General features: G+C 45.0%; 1 protein-coding gene across 1 annotated transcript in view; it reads right to left on the reverse strand.

Annotated features, from left to right (window-relative positions):
* Positions 1–1,850: 1,850 nt before the first annotated feature.
* LOC308195133 (uncharacterized protein) overlaps positions 1,851–20,535 on the reverse strand; it is a 40,542-nt gene continuing 21,857 nt past the window's right edge. Inside the window, exons 6-7 of the mRNA XM_080592083.1 lie at positions 3,762–3,857; positions 1,851–1,871 (exon numbers count right to left, since the gene is read on the reverse strand). Coding sequence (XP_080448209.1) covers positions 3,793–3,857 — 65 coding nt within the window. The 3' untranslated portion in view covers positions 1,851–1,871; positions 3,762–3,792. The remainder of the gene's footprint in view (positions 1,872–3,761; positions 3,858–20,535) is intronic.

A 20,535-nucleotide genomic window follows, 5' to 3' on the forward strand; every position in this document is an offset into this window, starting at 1 on the left:
GTGTCTACATGCTTGTGCATTTTAGCTGTTGTAGCAACGAATACAGTCACTGACTTAAGAACATTACATGGTGTTTTGAAATTGTTCTTGCAAACAGCCAGTGTTTGCATGATCAGGACAGAGTGGTGCTCAGCTAACGACACCTTCGCCTGCCTCCCAGAAAGACCTGTCTCCAAACAGCAACATGTCCACATATGATGGTTGGGTCAGCCCTAAGTTAGCCCAGCCACAACCCCCAAATTAAGTGGTTATTTGTCCTCCCGAGCTGCCTTCTTGCTGCAACGTGTGCCCCACACTGCTCTGCGCGTGGTGGGGCTGTCCCAGTGCACTGGGACTGTTCCCCTGGGTATGGGTGGAGGTGGCGGGAAGGGATGGGAGAGTCATTAGCAGCTGAGTAACGTAATCCAAATCTTCCCCCGAGCGGTGGCAGATTTCTAAGTGAAAGCAAAAGAAATGCTCCAGGCAATGCATCCTGCTGGGGCAGCTTGTCCAAGCTGGGAGCACCAGCTAACCAGGACGCTGTTCTCAGTGGGGGTAAGGAAAAGGTTTGGAGCAGCTCCCAAGCTAGAGCTTGTGCTAATCCTGATGTGAAGGCATGCCCAAAAGAACCTACCCCCCTACTCAAACGTGTGCTGCAAGGCTTACATTTGCATTTAGACGGCAATCACAAATAGAAATGCCACCAAGATGTTGCTTTAGTTCTGGAAATTCAGCAAAATTCAAGGCTGTTTTTATGATGCTGCCAGACCCATTTCCATTGATGGAAATGAAGTTTTCCCAAAAACTGAATGGCGTGATAGTGTGCCAGTTTTAGCTCTCCTAGCTGGTGGCACTGGTTGCTGAGTCTGGTCTCTGGGCATGCAGCATGGATCCTCCACAGCTTCACATGTGGCTCCTGTGACTGATCGCCACGTCCTTGAACCCCACATAACCCGGTCTTCTAGTTTCTGATAGATCCGTATGATAAAATCCAGCTTCACTGGGATTTATTTTCATCCCTCTAATGAAAGTGTTTTGATTCGTTTTGCAGCATGGTTTAGAGAGCAGGAAATTTAAAACCAGCTCAATGTGCAGTAGGCTTGAACATGGAGATTTGCTGTCAGCCCACCCAACAGGGGTGCAGCCTAGTGTGTGATGGAAAAGGCGGTTTGGGGGGTTCAGAAGCAATTTCCTCACTCTACCACCAACTCAGTCCTCAAAGAGCAGCGAGCTGTCTACAGTACCTCTTCCTGAACGTGGGTGAGGGTCTGTCAATCAATTTGGTAATCCCTGAAACTCGTCTGAGATACTACTTCAGGCTCAGGAAATACAATTTAAAAGTCGACATTATGGTAAAAGAAAAATTATCAGCTATAATTTTCAGCAGAGTTGAAATAGGAAAACAGCAGCATTTACAATTTGTGTAAAAGAAACTGGTAATCTTTAACACTTGTGTTATCTTATATATTCCTCAGTGCCCTCTGTTCAGGCCATACATGTCACTGTTACGGGATTAGCCTCAACAAGTCACAGAGCCAGGGACACAGAGCTGAGCCTCAGAGCTGACAGGTGGTAGATGAGGGAGAACGTATAGGTGTAAAGGGAGAATGTAAAGGTGGTACGAGGCAATCTTACTATCCTGTGCCTTCACCAGCGCCTCCCTGCCAGCTGTCACCGCTGGCAAATGTGGAATAGTTTTTGAAATCTTGTTTTTCTCTGTCGGAGTATCAGCTGAGTTTGGATGGAGTTTACAAAGCTAACAGGAACGCTGGTTTTAATTTTAGGGGAGAAAAAACAACCCTTCTAAGCTTCAGTTTGTTTTCCAGCTTCCAAGACAGAGACCACATCCTCCCTGGTTTGCTGCTTCTCCTTATCTGACAGACAGGGTCATGCTGCAGGGATAAAACAATATACTCTAAATGCAGAGGTCTTGCATGTTCATTGGGAATAACTTCGTCCCTAGCCTACTCAATGTGCTTTTTAAAAACATCTCTTTATAAATAGTTTCTTTGATGGCTAGTATTGGGGTTGTGTCCCTTAATTCTTCAGAGAAAAGTGACCTTTAAGCCTCCAATTTTGAAAACCGTTCCAAACCATGGAGCCCCGAGTGCCAAAACCTTTTCACATTCAAATCTCTTTCAAGCAGAACAGGGAGAGGAAGACCGGAGTTAGTGCACTCAGATGACCTCATTTGCCACATCAGAGCACAGAGAATTTATTCTATAAAGAGCATCCGTATGTGTGCAGTATCCAAGATGCCTTTTTAGCCAGTTGCTTCAATATTGCTACTAATAAGCCAGCTTTTATATGGTATGGTTTGGCTGGAAACAAACGTATGAATTCTACATCATATGAAATTTTGAGGTCCTGATCAGCAAAGCCACTTTAGCACATATGTAGGTTCAAGCACACAAGTATGGAGATCATCAGAACTTTCCACAAAAAAAAAAATAAAATTATTTTCCAGTGGAAAATTAGCTGTTAGGTATTCGGGGGGGTGAAGGGTCTTTTTTTTTTTTTTCTAAACTAATTTATTTCCAAATGTTCTTCTTTTTGAGGAAGATGCCAAGTACTCCTTTAATTCAAATACTTACTTTGAAAGAAAAATGTTTAGATTCAGCTTGATTTCCACAGCAAACGGTGGGACTTTCAGATCCCTTCCTTTTTGCCCCCGTTCTCTTTTATGGGCTTGGCCAAGTTTTATCTCCCACAACGTAACTGTTTTCTCACATCATGACAGAAGACTGCGGTGTATCACAGGAAAGAGAATCTGAGCGAGTCTGGTTGATTGAGGCAAATGTGAGTATAAGGCACTTAAACAGCAATTCCTGCACAGTAGTATGTTAGCGTTTCTGACTTTAAAAAATAAATAAAAAATAAAAAATAAAAAAAGCATTCAGCTGAAAAAAAAAATAACTTTATTGAGAGAAGATTAAACTTTTCTGCAGAAGATACTAATGAAAACAATGCTGCTTTCATTTTTGTTAAACACCCAAGAGAAAAACAAAGCAGTTCTGAAGAATTTCTGAAGAGGCAACTTCTGAAGAAACTCAAATTGGGCCAAAAAAAGAGGGATTATTCCTGGGTAAGACCTTCAGGGCTGAAAGCAAATTATTTTCAAAACTAACTTCAAGCAGTGGCTTTGCATCACAAAGTCACCCTTGTAGAAGCACCTCACAAGGAAGAGATGCTCTTCTACTCTTTGAACGGCGCGAGTTCATCATCAAGGGCAACAGGTTGATGAAGGAAAGCTTAACTCTATGTGAGAGTAGCAATTCCTCATAAAATAATGCATCCTGTACTTTGGGACCATATGTGCTCATGTCTGAGTCTTCAGCCCTTAGTACAGGACTATTAAATATATCGGTGCGTTAGCCTGCTGGTTGCAGAGAACAGGGCACGCTATGAATAAATCGATATCTGCGTGGGCTGCACCATGGGAGCTGTTATGGTTATGGATGCTTTGCGTTTAGTTAAATGCTGGCAGCCTGCTCGGTGCTGGCCAGGATGCTCTAACGGAGACAGTGCTGTCTCCCAGGACTTGCACTCTACGTGTCGAGCCTCGGAAAGGCAGGATGTGACTGAGAAACCCAGAGGAGGGATTTGTTCAGAATTTTTCTAATTATTTAAGGCTTAACTCAGCACTTGCTCACGTGCATTGCTCTGTAAAGCATTTCGCTCACCAGCAGGACTCATTTCAGTGCAGAGCTCCAAGGAGGTTTAACTCAGCTCATACTGCCCTGAAACATATAACTAGGGGTAGATAATGCCACCACCTTTACCTGCAACTGCCCAGAGGTTTCTGTAGGATCCTTAGCCCTGTAATTGGTGAATGTGCACAGCGGTGACCTCGGTACAGAGGAGAGCTTGCAGTCCGCCTGGGAACAAAAGCACAAATCGGAAATAATGACAGTGCCTTGTAAGGGTGCTTAAAAGCTAAAAGTTGTATCTAACCATCAATCACTGCTTTTCTTGGCTGGGAGAAACCCTAGCACAAAGCACTGAGAAAAATAAGCTAATTCCCTGCTTGTGTCTCAGGACAGAGCTGGGAAATATGTATGATTGGAGATGCTTTTCCTGGAGAACTGTGCTATGGGAGGAGAGGAGAGGAGAGGAGAGGAGAGGAGAGGAGAGGAGAGGAGAGGAGAGGAGAGGAGAGGAGAGGAGAGGAGAGGAGAGGAGAGGAGAGGAGAGGAGAGGAGAGGAGAGGAGAGGAGAGGAGAGGAGAGGAGAGGAGAGGAGAGGAGAGGAGAGGAGAGGAGAGGAGAGGAGAGGAGAGGAGAGGAGAGGAGAGGAGAGGAGAGGAGAGGAGAGGAGAGGAGAGGAGAGGAGAGGAGAGGAGAGGAGAGGAGAGGAGAGGAGAGGAGAGGAGAGGAGAGGAGAGGAGAGGAGAGGAGAGGAGAGGAGAGGAGAGGAGAGGAGAGGAGAGGAGAGGAGAGGAGAGGAGAGGAGAGGAGAGGAGGCTTTCTAAATTAACAATCAATATTTGGAGTCTGCTGCCCTGTTAGCAGATGCACTGTCCCAGCTCTTCTGCCAGGGAGCAGATTTTACAGCAAGAGAATAAGTTTACTAGAATAGCTGATATTTATCCCAAGCAACGTTAAACTCAGCCCTTTCTTCTAGAAGTTCAGGATGCCTTATCTGACCCCAAATTTGCACTCTGTGGGGACACAGGAGACAATGTCATCCTTTACTGGTTACATCTTACTTGGCTCTAAAGTTTCTCTTGTTGCGTGATGCACTAATCTTTGCACATCTTTCTAACTGTATCTATTGTGCCAACACAAAGCATTTGATTTATCACCCCGTGAAACACTGGTGTGTGTAACAGAAGTTCCTCATCCCTTCAGCCACACAGGTGTGATGGGAACAGCAGGCAGAGCCCCTCCGGCTGACCCAGAGCACCCACTGCCTCCTTCCCCCACTTAGAGATTGCTGGGATAGGTGAAAAGAAATACAGAATGCCAGGACCAAAATGACCCCACACTTCATTCCCATGGTGTACAATGCACCTAACAACTAGTTCTTTCAGAGTGCTGCCATTAAAATAAAAAGGAAAAAAACACATCAGGTTCTCTGGCACCGAGCACAGTGTTTTCCAGGTATCGCTGATAGCCGGGTGACATCTCAGCTCTCAGTGCTTCTGAGTGAGAAAACACTGGGCTCTTTTTTCTTTTAATTGGAGCTGCTGAAAGTTTGTTTTGTTGTTGTTATCACTTTCTGCTAAGTGCCAAGCAAAAGGACACCGAGAGCCAAGCAGAGGGGCTCCTGGGGAGATGTGCGGGCACCCATTGTCTTCCTCCTCTTCTGCTCTGAACCAAGCCGAGCTGGGGGCAAGGAGAGCTGCTGGGGATCACTGACCCCCCCAGGAGTACACTCATCTCCCAGGGTCACACTGGCACCGTGCCTCCTTCCACACCCACTTTTTGGGACTGCCAGGCCCGCCGTGCTCCTCTCCCCTCCCTTCAAAGGGTGAGCAGGAGGTTCAGCAACCTCAGGGATAAATTCATGACCTGTCCTCCCAGCCCTCCCATTTATCCCACATCCACAGCTGCCTTGCTGTGGGATGTGGGATAAGTGGGTGGGAATGGGTACAGCAGTGGTAAAGGGGACCACCCTCTGCAGGTTGCCACCATCCTGCCTGGGGTGGCAGGACAGCCCTACCCCAGGCACCCTTGCTGAAGGCCAACGTGCCTCTGAGTGAGTATTGTTTGGTATTTATTCTCAGCACTGTACAACCAGCCAACAATCTGCAGAACGGGAGCAAGTGTAAAAAATTGGGCTGCTCTCCAATACGTCTAATTCAGGTGACAGGCCGGATTATCCCCTAAAGGTTTTGGAGAAGTACTTTCTTCCTTTCTTTGACTATATAGGGAGAACTAATTTTGGTTCCCAAGTGCGTCAGGATGGATCTGGGCCGTGGATTCCTGTTCAGCTGAGCACTCTGGCACGTGCCTGTTTTTGAGTAGGTGCTCGAGACCCTGCAAAGTTCATGGTACTTCATCACGAATCCAAAGGTAAGAGCACACTTAAGGCTTTCGCTAGATCAAAGCCCTAGTGTTGGGAGCAGACAGCAATGAATCTGAGATGCAGGCAAGAAGTTGAGCTTCCTCTCATGCTCCCTGCCAGGGGAGGCTCTCTCAGAAGAAAAAGTGATATTTTACTCATTTCCTCCAGTCTGCTGTCTCAGCCTCATCTGGGACCATGCTCAGGGGGCTGCAATCTGTGTGCAACTGTCTCTGACAGACACACAGACGTCGTGACAACTAATGAAGCCTGCATGATTAACAGGAGGAAAAAGAAAAAATAAAAATGGAGAATAAATGATTAGCATTTGGGCACATAAAAAGAATGTCTGAAAATGCATTTTTTTCCACAGAGAGAAGATTCACTTTTGCTTCTGGAAATAATTTTAATGTAGTACATGTTCACTTATGTATTTAGTACTACAACAGTTAGTAGTCTGATGATAAAGATATTTAGTGTTATCCAGGGTTTTCATTTGTGCAAGTTTCTTTACTGATATTTTTCTTAGAATCCGCATGATATAGTAAACAGAACTAAATGTTATCTTTTGTAATTTAAAAGGACACATGTCTTAGGTGAAACTTATTTGCAGAGGAAGGAGACAAAACGGACATTTAGGGATTTCTTTACCAAGAATATCCATCAAGAGCTCAGGCTTGACTTATTTATTTATTTATTTTGCTACTAAAAAGTAACAAAAACCGAAAACAAAACAGACCACCATGACCTAGTGGAAATCCCACAGTATCTCTATTCCCCCATTTCCTAGGTGGGAGTTCCCATTAGAACTGGATTAGGCTAAATCAGATTATGCACCACAGACAATGGTGTCCGCAAGCTGCAGACAAAAGGTGTCAGGGCAAATCTCTTCTCAGACCCACCAATATTATGCTGGAGCAAGACGGTGAAATGAGCCCCCTGAATCAATGCTCCTCTTGTGGACAGGCATTAGTGCAACAGATCAGAGGCAGGCTGGGCATATTTAACGTTAATGGAAATAAACCTTTGCCCACACACCTACATCTTAACAGGTGAAAATGAAGTGCAAGCTGTATACCAACCGGCATCCTTTCTTGATTATTATCCCTCATTTTATCCTCTGTTGGGCAGCTGCAGAGCAAAGCAGCGGGGCAAACACACCTTTTGGGCGAAACACTAACTTTGGGAACCCTCACCAAGGCTCTCCCCAGCCCTTCAAGTCTCAGCAGTCTCTGAGAGAGCTCAACCTCAAGGGAGGAAGTGAATTAAACTCTCATCGGATTGAAGCTAGCATTATAATGCATGAATTTTCAGTTGCAGCCCAGCAGGAGCAATGCAGGAGAAGCATTTCCAATTCCCTTCTGCTAAGGGCTCTGTAGGGTTTGGGGATGTTGCAGCCATTCAAAATACCCATTACTAGTGAGTTTCCACGTGTCTGCATGTATGAGTGTGCGCGTGTGTGTGCTGTGAGCATAAAGTCTTCTCTCTGAAGTGTTTTAGAGAATTACAGAAAGCATGAAGCTTTGCAGGCCTTGCTGAATTAAAGCTTCTAATTTATTTTTCTCCCTAAAGCATAACTGTGGGTTTAGTAATTTATAGTTTTATGTTAAGATGCTCATGAACTATCTGGGCTGTTTTTTATGAGACTAAAGCCATTTACATACGTTTCTCCACTTTAAATCTTCCTCTCCCCAACAAATGACACTCCTGAGCAGGCCTGGGCTACCAGATTAAGCATTTAAAAAACGTGGTCTTTCGCAGTGCCTTGAATAGAAAATCCCACTTGATTTAAACACTTAGAGTTGCCTAGTCATAACTGTTAGCATAAGAGTAGTTACTTTAGACTAACTCTCCCTTTAAAACAAGATGCCCTTATTAAGGCATTTGGAAGTCAGTGCTGTCTTTTCTGTCCTCTCCCAGGTTTTGCACAGCTGAATCCTGACCTACATTACGTCACCTAGCCCTGAATTTGATGTAAGCCAGGGTGAAATCTGGCTTATCGCCTGTCTTATAAACAAGGAAGGCCTGAGAGCATTTTTCCCTTTCCAACCTGGGCTGATGTCACTGTATTGCGGATGTATTACTCATATCAAAGACTTTCACAAAGAAACTTGAAGTCCAGGAAAACTGCAGGGCAAAATCTGGTGGCCACTGAAGCCCTCCAGCTGGGCAGTGGCAGCAAAGTACACCAGGAAAAGGGTGAGAGCACAATCACATTACTATCACCACTATCACTATCACCACCACAATGAAAACAAAACTGAGTAGAAAATTGTCCTTCCACTTGGATTCTTGTATGATTTTTTTAAAATCATGTCAACACAATCTGTTGCAGTAGAGCAGCTTTATATATTCCAGCCCAAATGGGATTCATATACAATAAGTTTTTATTAACAGATACTGGATTTTAGTTGCCTCTGGGATAATGATGAGATACCTAAATCTTCAGTGGAAAAATGGCTCTGGTAACTTGGCAAAGTTTTCTTCACTTCTCTTCTGGGAGAAGGTGAGATGGGAGAGGGTGAATAGACCATAGAGGAGACAGCACAGTCCTGCAAACCCTGAGGACATATTCCTGAAGCTCCCCAGACTCAAAAGCCTGATGTTTAATGAGTTCCCAGAGGTTTCTGAGAAAGCATTTTCACAGTTATTGCTCAGAAGTTTGGCTCAAGCTGACAAAACCAGAGTCCAGGGTGCTTAGCAGGGTGTGCAGCACAGGCTGGCTAATTCTCTTCTCCCAGTGTTCAGAGACTGTTCCAGCAACTGATGGCAAATGCTTTGGCCATCAATAAGAGAACACCATGGTAATGACCATGTAGAGAAATGAGCTCACCCATAGTTTTTCTCCTCTACACATAGCTGGAGACATGCAGGGAAAGAGAGGGAAACTCAATATTGACAACATTCTGATCTTCTCTAGGTAGCCAACACAGCACTCTTGAAGAAGGATATGTAGTAATACCAAAATACAAAATACCAAGTTGCACTTCTAACTATTTTTCCAAGGAAGGTCGTCCCAATGATCTCTGTTCTACCTCAGTTCTTGCAGACTGTGATGGTAGGGGTTGGCAGAGGCAAAGGGACTGCATCCAAGGAGCAAAATGAAGGCTGCTGCCAGCCCAGTGCCTCCTCTCCAGGTTGGTGTTGGATCTTCTGAACTCCTCTAAGCAGCCCCACCATCACTCTTGCTGAGCCAGGATGTTCTCCCAGTTTGGACATTCCCACCATGGGAGTCCTCTGTGCATTAACACAAAATACTGCACTTTGGCAAACAAAACACGACATTTTTTCATCATTATTTACTCTGAAACATGTGCTTTGGCAAGTACGTCCTCTTTATTTCTGTGAAATCTAACTGAAGAAACAGAAGATAAATGAGTATGTCTAATACTGCAGCACAGTTTAGAAATATGGTCCAATCTACCCTCTGATGCAAGACTGAACCATTTTTAAACCTTGGCTACAGATGCTATATTGTCAAATACACATACACAAAGGTCATTAGAGTTCAGTCTGATTTTTTTTCTCTTTTCTAGCAGTTGTTTAGGTTGGTGCTTGAAAAAAAAAATGTATTGCTTTATACTTAAATTATATTTACATTTGAGCATAGAAATTCAGCAATAAGCGGGGAGGAGAATGTATTTTCTTCATTGCAAACCGCCAATAGCTTTTCAAAACACTTATGTCTTGGAAAATTTCCACACATTTTCCCTTGTGATCAAGGGACACTTATCTTAAACCACTTAGGAGCTGACATGACTGCACGGTAGGTCACTCTGACCACATAAGAATATTTTGCCAGAAAGAACAAGGGGGAGGATTACAACCCCATCTTTGGTACTTCTGACATGCTGGCCCCGAAAGCTGTGACTGTATAATCTGTCCTTCGGTATATTTACATTCCTAAGAATACAGGCAGTTTAAGACGTGTTTTAAGCAATTTGTTGGAATCTAGTAAAAGGAAAATCTTTTAGGGGATCTGCTGTAGTAATTCCTATTTATTTTATCTTCCATTTTCTTTTCTTTTTTTTTTTTTTTCAGAATTGTGAATGTTGATGCTGAGACAGAAACAGGACTTTATTGGGACTGCCAGTGGTTCAAAGATGAAAAGGCCTCAAGAGGCTTTTTGTTATCAAATTCCACTTATCCTCCCTGTCGTAACTTTCATCGCAGCTGAAGGGATGCTGCCAAAATCTGACTTCACTTTGGAAAGTGCCAGGATACGCCACTGGAGTTGCAACAGAAGAAAGACAGTGGGAAGGAGACAGAATTCAATTCAGGTTATGGCCTGCGAGAGGGGGAAAAGGCTGAGGGAGAAAGAAAATGGTTTTGTGTTGCTTCCCAAATCTTCCCTGAAGTTGCTAGGCAGGTGGGGGAGATGAGGCCAGCCCCACTCGCCTGCTCCACTCTTTCCAACAATCACTTTTCAGACCGTTTTTTCCTGCCACATGGGGAAACGGGAAAGGTTCCCACCAAAGCACTGCAAAGCCTGCCCCGTGATTCCTGCCAGCTCCCTCCTCTTCTATACAGCCGGCAAGAAACCGCAGCCAAACTGCAGCTGAGCAGGTAGAGTGCTGCTCTGTTCTTCCTGAGAAGCTCCCAACTGGACAACAGTTATTTTTCTTTGACCCATTTTCAGCCCTGTGATTATGTGTTGCTCTTTGGAGAACAAGGTTTTAGGGCAAGGACGACTCTTTGACATATGTTTGCTGAGTGTGTAGAGCAATGAGAATCCCCAGATCTATATTTGTCTGTAACTACATTAATGATGCTAATAATATCTGTGTGACCAGTTGTATCAGCCAACATAATCAGGAGGGACAAGAAAGTTTTGTTGCCTCCATTCTTAGACCCTTTAGAAGTTCTTGCTTTCCAAGTGCAGATGCTCACCGTTATCTCAAAGTCCAACTCTTCTTGTTCTCCACTTCGGTTTTGCCCAAAATGGAACATCTCAGCTTAATAATCATTTTGGAAAATTGTGCCTTATTGTGTTTGTTCCTCAGTTTTCCCTGATTGTGCAATGTAAGTAAGACTGCTTACTCCACCGTGATTTCTCAAAGTACATTCAGCGACTCCAGCACAGGCCATTTATGAACAAAACGTAATTAATATTGTGAAATGATGAGCAATCAACATGTGCCAGCTGTTACCACATGAACTTCTGTCCTTGGGCCCCTTTATACTTATAGGCCTCTCATGTTAAAGGCAAGGTGAATTCAGAGAGCAATAATAATTGAATAACACATGGGTGAAGACTCATATTTGAGAACAGAGAGACATTTTAGATTAGTCCGGCAGAAGATGCTGGTAACCAGAAGTAACAATGTCCACATATGGAGTTACTCAGGGACAGTTATCTCTGGAACAACTATTCCTTCAGGGCTATTCTGGAATAACTTCTTGTCTACAGCCCTGAATAATGTAAGGCACCACAGTGTGGAGCACCCTGGAAACAGCGATCTTGCAGGCATCAAGCCAGTAGTGAACACTGCGCTGCTTCACTTCACTGAAAATACAGTGATTCTTCTTTTCTATTAAAAAACATAAGCAATTTTGTTAAAAGATGTTCTGCTTCTCTTTTGGATTTGTTAACAGAGATAGAACCAATGTGCAGCTCAGCTGGTGTCCTCCTTTGGAGGTGACCAGCAGCAGATACCAAGAGAAGCCTCAATCAGATGAGCACAATGCTTCCTACAGCATGAGCCCAAATATCAGGGCCTAGCTCAGGGAATTCCTTGGGGTTGGATTTGCATTTTTATCTTTACTAGCTGTTAAGGCTCCTTCACAGATTTGTCTACATATTTGAATAAATTTATATTTTTGACATAACACCCTGTGGAGGCGAATTCCACTATGAGGCCATGTGTGGTGGGAAAAGGTACTCAGTTTGGCGTGCTTTAGGATGTCTCTGTGATCATTTCATTTGATGTCCTCTGATCTGTAAGTGGTGGAAACAATGGTAATCCCTGGCTTTACAAATGGTAAAAAATGCCCATTTGACTCCTCAAACCGCTCGGGTAAACTGGGCCTTTCTCATTACCTCCACTGGGAAGTGGATCAGGCTATAAAGCTGGTCACCTCCAGAGTCCTGCAGCCCTTAGAGGGACACCTCCACCTTGCAGCAAGCTGCAGGACTCAGCTGCAAACTGCCCCAGTCCTGCTCTGACCCAGACCTACCCAAAATCACTGGGAATCTTCCACTGCACCTCGAAGCAAGCTCCTACCTGCTCACAGAATTTTTACCACTGACTACATGGAATTAGCCCTACAATTTGTTAAGAAACACAAATAATATTTAAGGTGTATTTGGTGTCCAAAATAGGTTCCTATACCATGCTTTCTGCTTGCTCCCTGCTCCAAAATTTACATGCTGCTTTGTATTTCAATACCTGACAGACCGGGCTTGTTTAAGGCAGCAAACAGAGATAGACAAAAATCTTTTGTTTGGTACTTATCTTCTTCGCTCTTGCTCTCTCCCCACCCCTCTCTCTTGCTTGAGATAAGTTCACAGCTAATCATGAGAGATGTCAGATAAACTTACTGTGAATTGAAATCCTGCAAGGCTGAAAGGAGCACTGTTGTTCCTCTCTCAAGCAGGTATTGTATTTATACAGTCAAGCGAACAGGCGATGCGAAAAAGATAATTCCCTCAAAACTTGGCCCGTAAACTCCCCAGAGAAAGATAAATGATATTTAATTTTTTTTTCTCTTGATGTAGAGCCAACAAAGTGTCCCTGGTGCAAAGCAGCTATTATGATCTGCTTCCCTGGCTTTGCAAATGTTCAGGTTTAGGTCTGAAGCACCAGGCATCCCCCGTGCCCCGTCTGGCTGCTGAAATCTCTGCTGAGAGCAGTCCTGGCAGCCCCGGGCAGCTCATGAAGTTACCCAACTCTGTCTACTGCTTTGCACGGTTTATCTTAAATAAATGGGAGCCCAGCTTTAACACTGATGGTGTAACCCACTTTGGGAATGAAATCTATCCCCTTGTTCTGTATAATGATTAGGCTGCTGTTAGGGGCACAAACAGTTAAGGGAACATTGCTAATGTGACACTAATCGATCTCTCTCTAAATAGTCCTGTTCCATTGAAACTGATGAATTTTGATATCATTGTTTGGGGTAAAACAATGATCTCTGGTTAATTAGTAATATGCGTGCTTTTCCTACGGCTCAGTTTTGAGCGGGGAGGAATTATTTAAACTGGAGACAGCCAGGTGAAGGACAGCCCTGCCCCATGGGAACCCGGGGGTACTCCAGCGATGTGTGTGTGCTTGTGATGGATGAATAGTGACATGGTGTTACTGCACCTCCGCACTCCCTGTGCCAGCACCACGCCGTACCAGTCACCATATGCAGGGGCACAGCACCGAGCAAAGTGACTCTGCACAGAGCTGCAAAAGCAAGAAATGCCAGAGGGGAAAGCAAAACTCACAACAGATTTGCATTTGCCCTGAGCTGGCATTTGCTCCAGCCTTGCTGCTCTAAATCACAGCACCGCGGTTTCCAGCTCCATGGCTTTGCATGTTACCCTGTCATTTCTTAAGGGCCTTGTCTGCCTTTCAGCAGCCACTTATTTTGCAATGCCAAATCCCCGTAAGCCTCACTAAAGTCAGAGCAGGTTCTCCCAGCATAAAGCGATGCCAAGTCTCTACTCAGCTGCAGATGAGAATTCAGACCCTTACTGGTTTTATGCTGTCCTTATCTCAGCACTTCTCCAAGTGTTGGAAAAAGCTGCAGGCTGTTGTTCTCTGACAGTAGATGGAGATACCGCCAGGCTAAATACCGTTCCCCAACCTGCATTACAGAGCTTCCCCGAGATCAAAGCAAACAGCAGGCCTGAAAATATAAATATGGTCATATTAAGGAATGTGAGGAAAGAGTGCCGAGATCAGATCTGTGCCTGTGCTGAGCATCAAACCCTCCCCACTCCATGAGCAGGGGCTGCATGGGCTGAGCGTGGTCCCCTCCTTCAGCTCTGGAAGCAGCAATTTCAATTCACATGAGCTGTCAGTAATCGCCAGCACTTAGGTGTGTTATCACACCACACCACTTTACTTAGGATACCTTTCTGCAGCTCAGCAAGAGGACAGGGTATAAACGGGATGTCTATTTTTGATCCTGCTGGAAAATCCCGTCACTATTCCTGGCCAATGCAGTGTGATGGAGAGAGGGATAAAATGCTCAGATTGGGTTGGAATACTGCCAGATAGCAATTACTCACAAATCTTTAACAGCCAAATCAGAGGTGCAAAGCACCTGCCCATCCCATCAAAGCCTATATGAGTGAGTCTCCCGGCACATCCATGGGAGCAGATCTTCCTCCTAATCCTCCTCCTCCTTCTCCTCCTTCCCTGAGTGACCCTAGCCTGAATCTGTCCCCGGATTTACAACACCGACCCATTTCCCGTCAAGCATTTCTCATTGAGAGGCTGTCCCTTCTTTCTGACCACACTCTAGACATAGAGCTAACACAGAGCGAGGGATCCTATTTATAAGACATCGTGTCATATGGCTAATTTAAAAATGACATTTGTCAGTGAAAGCAGTAATTTTTTCAAGATGCTCACACAGGGCTCCTGAGCAAATAGCCCTGAAAATTACGGGCTTCCAAACCTTGCTTCGACTGAAGCAACTTGACAATGTTCGCTGCAGCCCCATTCGGAGGACGGCTATTTAAACACAGCGAGCAGTTCATTATCGCTTGTGTTCCCCTGCTAAGCTTTCACTCTTTTGTGAGCCCACTCCGAGCCCCGGATTGAGACATTCCCAAACCTGCCAGGTCACTCCTGCTTATCTTTCCCATGACACCCCGTCTCCCGACGCGCCCGGGGCCGTGTCCGTGCATCTCCGCACAAAGCCATTCTTCTGGCTGAGCGGAGGCATTTCCCCCGCGCCTCCGTCCGGACGGCGTGACAGATGCGGGGTGCCTTTCCCAAGCAGAAAAGGAGATGGGAGGCCACGGGCTGAATGTTAAACGCACCACACAGCAAACATAAAAAAAAACAGGCCAAACGTGCTCACGGAGATTTATACCAACGCTCGCTCTCTCCGGCTGGTCAAAGGTTCAGGCGCTCGTAATAGTTTCCCAAGGCACGTTGACTGTGACAGATTTTAAAGAAGAGGCTCCTGAGGGAGTTCAAGGCGTAAATTGAATTACAGTATGCTTGGCCTGAGGTTGCTAGGGAGATCCCAGAGCCGGGGAGAGAGTTCCTGGTGATTTTTCACTGTTGTTTGAAGGCTGTGAAATTAAGGCTTTGTGCGGCACTCACCGAGACAAGGCTGTGGTTGGCGTTCACCATTGACATCAAGCCGGATTGGCCCGGAGGGGGCAAATTTTTATGAAACAGATATGACAAAGCAGCATTTTGATCAAGTCATCGCTCTCTTTTAAAAGAGCCATGCTCGCTTTTATTCGCCCCGAGTGATGGACGTTCCCATTTAACCACTTTCAGAGGCCTGAACCTCGGCCCGGGAGCCCAGGCTGCCCTGAGCTTTGGGAGGAGCACGGAGTGGGATCAGGGCTTCGCAGCTAATCCCTTTACCCCCAGCATGAGTGGAAGTAAATTCCCAGCACTGAATCCACCAGACTCCAAAAGAATTCAAGTCTGGGGCTATGCTTTGCAGCCAGAGCCTGATTTCAGTTCATCTCATGAGCTTGGACTTCGGCAGCGTGCAGGAGGGAGGGATTTCAGCTCTTTTGGGGAACTCTCAAAGAGGGCAGGGATTTTTTCCTCTAAGGGAACCCGTGTCCTAGCAATGGCAAATGGATCTTTTGAGAGAAGATCATGCAAAACCACCTGCAATTCCTCTCCTCCATTCATGCCCAGCCACATGTGACCAGGACCTGGACTTAGATAAGCTTTCTCTGGGCCATGCCCTCCCTGGGCAGTGCTGCCAACAGCATTATCAAGGGTCAGCTGCGGCCAGAGGCAACCTAGGCAGTGGCCAAATGTGGCCCAGGGCAGCCTGACCTCCACGTCACCCCTCCCAGGGGTGCACTGCTGAAACAGCCCCAAGTGGCCCGGAGGTACCAGGTCACTACTACATTTGGGTAGCTCCCCCCAGCAGCAGGACAATCACAGTTCCCATCTCAGGAATGCAGAAATATATCTCAGTGCTACAGAAAAGCCAGAAACAAAACCACATGAAGGAAATTGTGCAGTCTCTTAGGGCTCCAGAGAGATGGGCTCATGTCCTAACTCTGCCATGGGTTTCCTACATGAACACATCTTGGTCATGAGATATATATGCAGTGCTGAATAACACAGAGTGGTGGGACAACCTGAAGCCCTGGACAACTGATCAGTCACATGGCGTCATGGTTCCCTGGCTTGGTGTGGACCCAGCCAGCCTTGGTTCTGGGGACACTGGGGTCTATCCAACCTGGCCTCAGGACCAGGGACCATTACCCACAGCCGTTCTTTTGGCAATATAAGCAGAGACATACACTGAAAACATGATCGCTAAACAGCTGTGAATATGGTTCTTCCTCCCGATTTCTGGCTACAGGAGCACTTCAGATAGAGCTGGTCTGGGTATGGTTGGCATGTGGCAACCTGTGTGCACTGGGAGGCATGTCCTGGCCATCTTTTGTGGTGCCCTGAGACAGTGGAAATGTATTCTCCTACTGTAATTCTGCTTTTCAAAAAAAAAGTTATTTTTAAAATACTCTGGGATAGGAAATGTTGTGTGGGTTCAGATCCTTGTAGTGCATTTGTCCATGTCACAAGACAATAAGATTTTTTTTTCAATGAGGTCCTTTTTCCCACTTGCAATTTCCAGATGATGCCAGTTAGTGTAGGGAATTGTTCATGCGAGCTTTTGAAGGTAAGAAGCAGAGGATGATAACACTTTCAAAGCAAGTGCTGAAGGCGAGTCAAGGCTAAATAATGAGTGAGGAGTCTACATCTTACAGCCACCCTCAGCAAGCCCAAACTAGCTGCAATGTCCTGTGCTCAACAGGACAAGCTCAGCCCTATGTGCAATGCTGAAAGCTGCCAAATCAAGGATGCCAAGACCCTCTCTTGTGACCATCTCACAGGAAGACAGAGAAAGACAAAAAGGATAAAACTGAGATAGGAGAGAGCTGAGCTGCTGCAGCTCTGGCTGGAGGGATGCTAATTGGAGAAGGAGTGGCTGTCTCACAGACGTCAGCCTTGCCCTTTCCCTTCCCTTCCCAGCCAACTCTGTGTCTCCTCGCAGCCCTGGGCTGCTCCTGGTGCCAACAAGGCCCTTTCTCAGCTGTGTGACACCAAAAGACTTTTTTTTCCTGGAGAAGAGACAGCTTAACTGGGAAAAAGTCCCTGCCTGAGGCTAAGGGAGCTGCCACCCAGATCAGCACCTGGAGTGGCCATGTTGAGGCAACTCCCAGGAGTACAATTCTCAAGAATATCCAATTAGTTATAATATTGGATAACTTATGTTGGATCTCAAGCAAGCACCAGTTAGCACAGCAGGTAGCAGCTGCAAATCCTGGGAAGAACCTTGGGATGAAAATAAAACAACAAGATTAAAGAAAACAAAGCACACATTTAATAATTCCTAGGTAGATAATTTATTTGTTCACATTTCTCCTAAATCAATTTTCCACCATCCTCTAACCTCATCCCAAAGGGGCTGATGCTGCCCCTTAACTAATAAGCTGTTTGGTATGTTGTTTGGCATGTGAGACGCAGCTGGACTTGTCTTCATTTTATAAAATAGTGGGAGGACTTTGCAAACACAAAAACCCTCCCAGAATGAACCCCTCTATTTCTTGGGTTGGCCTATTGTGCACAAAAATGTCATCTCTGTTTGCCGAGAGGAGCAAAGTGAGTAAAATACAGATGGGGAGAGCTTGCTTTCACTCCAGCACTGTTTGCTCTGAAATGTTATGCAATGCAGATTAATGTTTTAGCACAAGAGAGTTCAGATGAGGTCCTGAGATTATGCCGTCTCCAAAAAAAAAAAAAAAAAAAGAAAAAGGAGGAGAGAGAGAAACCCCTGGAAAAAAAGAAATAAATCTGCATTTTGAGAATTTGAAACTGCAGCAAAAGGAAAGAGGCTCATTGGAAAAATAGGAAGCAGACAGGGAACTCTCCCAGGGTAAAACCACACAGTATCAGCACCACACAGGGAAGCTGCCCACTGCAAGCAATGGGGAAAAAACTCAGTTCAGGTTTCATGCAGGTCTTGGTTTGCCAGCACCACTGGTCCTGCTCTGTTCCATGGTGCAAAGCATTAGTAATGTTGACAGGATTAGATAGATATGATAACATAGGGATTGATCTCAGCTGTAAATTCAGACTCCCCTGCAGAACTCATTACCCAGAGTCTGTTGAGGAAGCACCCTAAAAGCAGGTGAATCTCTTCGAATTCTAATTAAAAAATAAATAAAAAATAAAAAGTCAGTAGGTATATCACAGCACTGCCCATTTCTGCTTTTCAGGATCTGGGTTTGTACACAGATTTCTTGCCAGGACAGGTTAATCTGAGTAACATGAACTTCACCAGCAAAGCTATAATCAGCCTTTGACTTTTCATCTTTCCATGGCCATATATATATACACCCACCACCTGCTGCAGCACCTCTGTCAGCATCGAGCTGTGTCCAGCTGTCCTGTGTTCCCTCTGGCCTAGCTCCCGAGCCACGTCCTCCTGGTGATGGTAGTGTTAGCAGCAGAAGACCTCAAAATCAAGTGAACCTACACCTATGATTTGTTAAAAAAAATTGTATATACATTTGTCTATTTTGGAGGCACAGAATGGTCATAGATAACATTCATTTCATTCTAAGTAGCCATGTTTTGATAGGAAAATATATATATAAATGCACATATATACATACACATATACTTGTGTGTGTATGTTTAAAGTTTTTAAACCCCCAGGCCATGCTCACTGTCTAGCAAGACCTTGCCAATGAAGGCCATGCACTGGTCCCCACACGGTGACCTGTGCTGGTTGCTCCACCAACCTGCACATTGACCGTCTCGATGGGAACTACTGCCCACCTAGCAGCTACAAACCCCCAACAAATCTCTGCTCTTGGCCTCTCCATCACACAGGTGCCGACAGTCGGGAAAGATCACATTACAGGCTGCTGGGAATGACTTGTGGGCCAGTTTCTCAGTGCTGCGACACAGATTTCTCTCTTTCATTAATTTCTAATCTACCCCTTCCTCCCCCCAGTATAGCTCTGGATGGGGAAACATCTGCAAATAAAGAAGGGATTTTCTCTTGTCTCTTAAAAGACAACTCCTCATTCATTTTCTCTTTCTGTTGTTATTGTTGTAGTTAAATGAGACAGATGCCACGCATTTATATTTTCTGATCCAAAGCACATTGGAGACAATGAAATGATTTCCATTCATTCCTGGGCACACTGGATGAGTGGTAATACCTACAAACCATCCCCTTATACACTCTTTAATTTGCACCATTTCTTTTTCCAAATCACCAAGCTGCTTCATGCAAAAAATGTACAATATACAATGCACCAGGGTTTATATATTTTCCCTTTGGGCATCTTTATCTAGAATTTAAAAGCTATTATTAACTAATGCCTTCACTTTATTTTATGTTTGAAAATAATGGAGTCTAATAAAATTGATTTCCAAAGCCATTCAGTCTTAAATGTAATAAATCAAACGGTAGAGAGATACTGTGTATACGCGGCTGTGCATGCCAAATGCAACTAAAATTAATACCTTGATGTTTTACACTATTATAAAATGCAGTCTTATATTTTTTAAATGCCAACTTGATTAATTGGCCCCCTAACTGAACATTCAGGCTGCTACTGTGATGAAATGTTTTGTGGGTTGACTGTGCGATGGATTATTATAAAGAGCTGAGTAATTAACTCTATTGGGAGCCTTATATCAGGGCACTGGGGTTTAATCTAAGCCACGATGACTTGGTGCTAGAAACGAACCAAATGCCAGGGGGTGAATTCATACCTGGTGTAATCCGCTACGCAGCCCAGTGGAGTTACTACAGGAAGGGGTTTCGTTTGTGCCTTATGTTTTCACTTGCACAGTGCAAAGGTTAAGGCTGTCAGGCCAGGCTGTTTGAAAGCTTAACGATTAAGTATTATCACTGTTTGCAGAGCCATTCTTCAAATGTTTTCAACATAAAACAGTTTATTAAAGGTCTGGCAGGCTTTCACTGAGAAATGCCAAGATGTGATTTCTCCCCTTCCTCACTGTTATTTTAATACTTAGCACCTCTGCAAGCGGGGGGGGGGAGAAAGAGAAGAAAATCCCCAAAATAAATAAAGCCTGATACTCTGAAACTCAGCTACTCAAAACTCCAGGAGGGACCCAGGCCCCACCAGAGGTTTGGGAAGGCTGTGTGGACCAGGGGCCACCAGTTGGTGCCACCAGATCCCACAAGCTATGCCTTCCCTCCAGGTGCTGTCTGGTGACCACCCGTGAGCTCTCCACCAGGGGATTCACCCTTTGCATTATATTTCTTTGCACTTCAATGATTTTTTTCCAACTTCACAACAACTCATTCTACACAGGCTCAGGTGCCGTGGGCCTTGTCTGTGTAATGCATTGCCTTGTC

This window comes from Anser brachyrhynchus (assembly GCF_964034855.1).
Source record: "Anser brachyrhynchus genome assembly, chromosome: 4".
In the NCBI taxonomy this organism is placed as follows: domain Eukaryota; kingdom Metazoa; phylum Chordata; class Aves; order Anseriformes; family Anatidae; genus Anser; species Anser brachyrhynchus.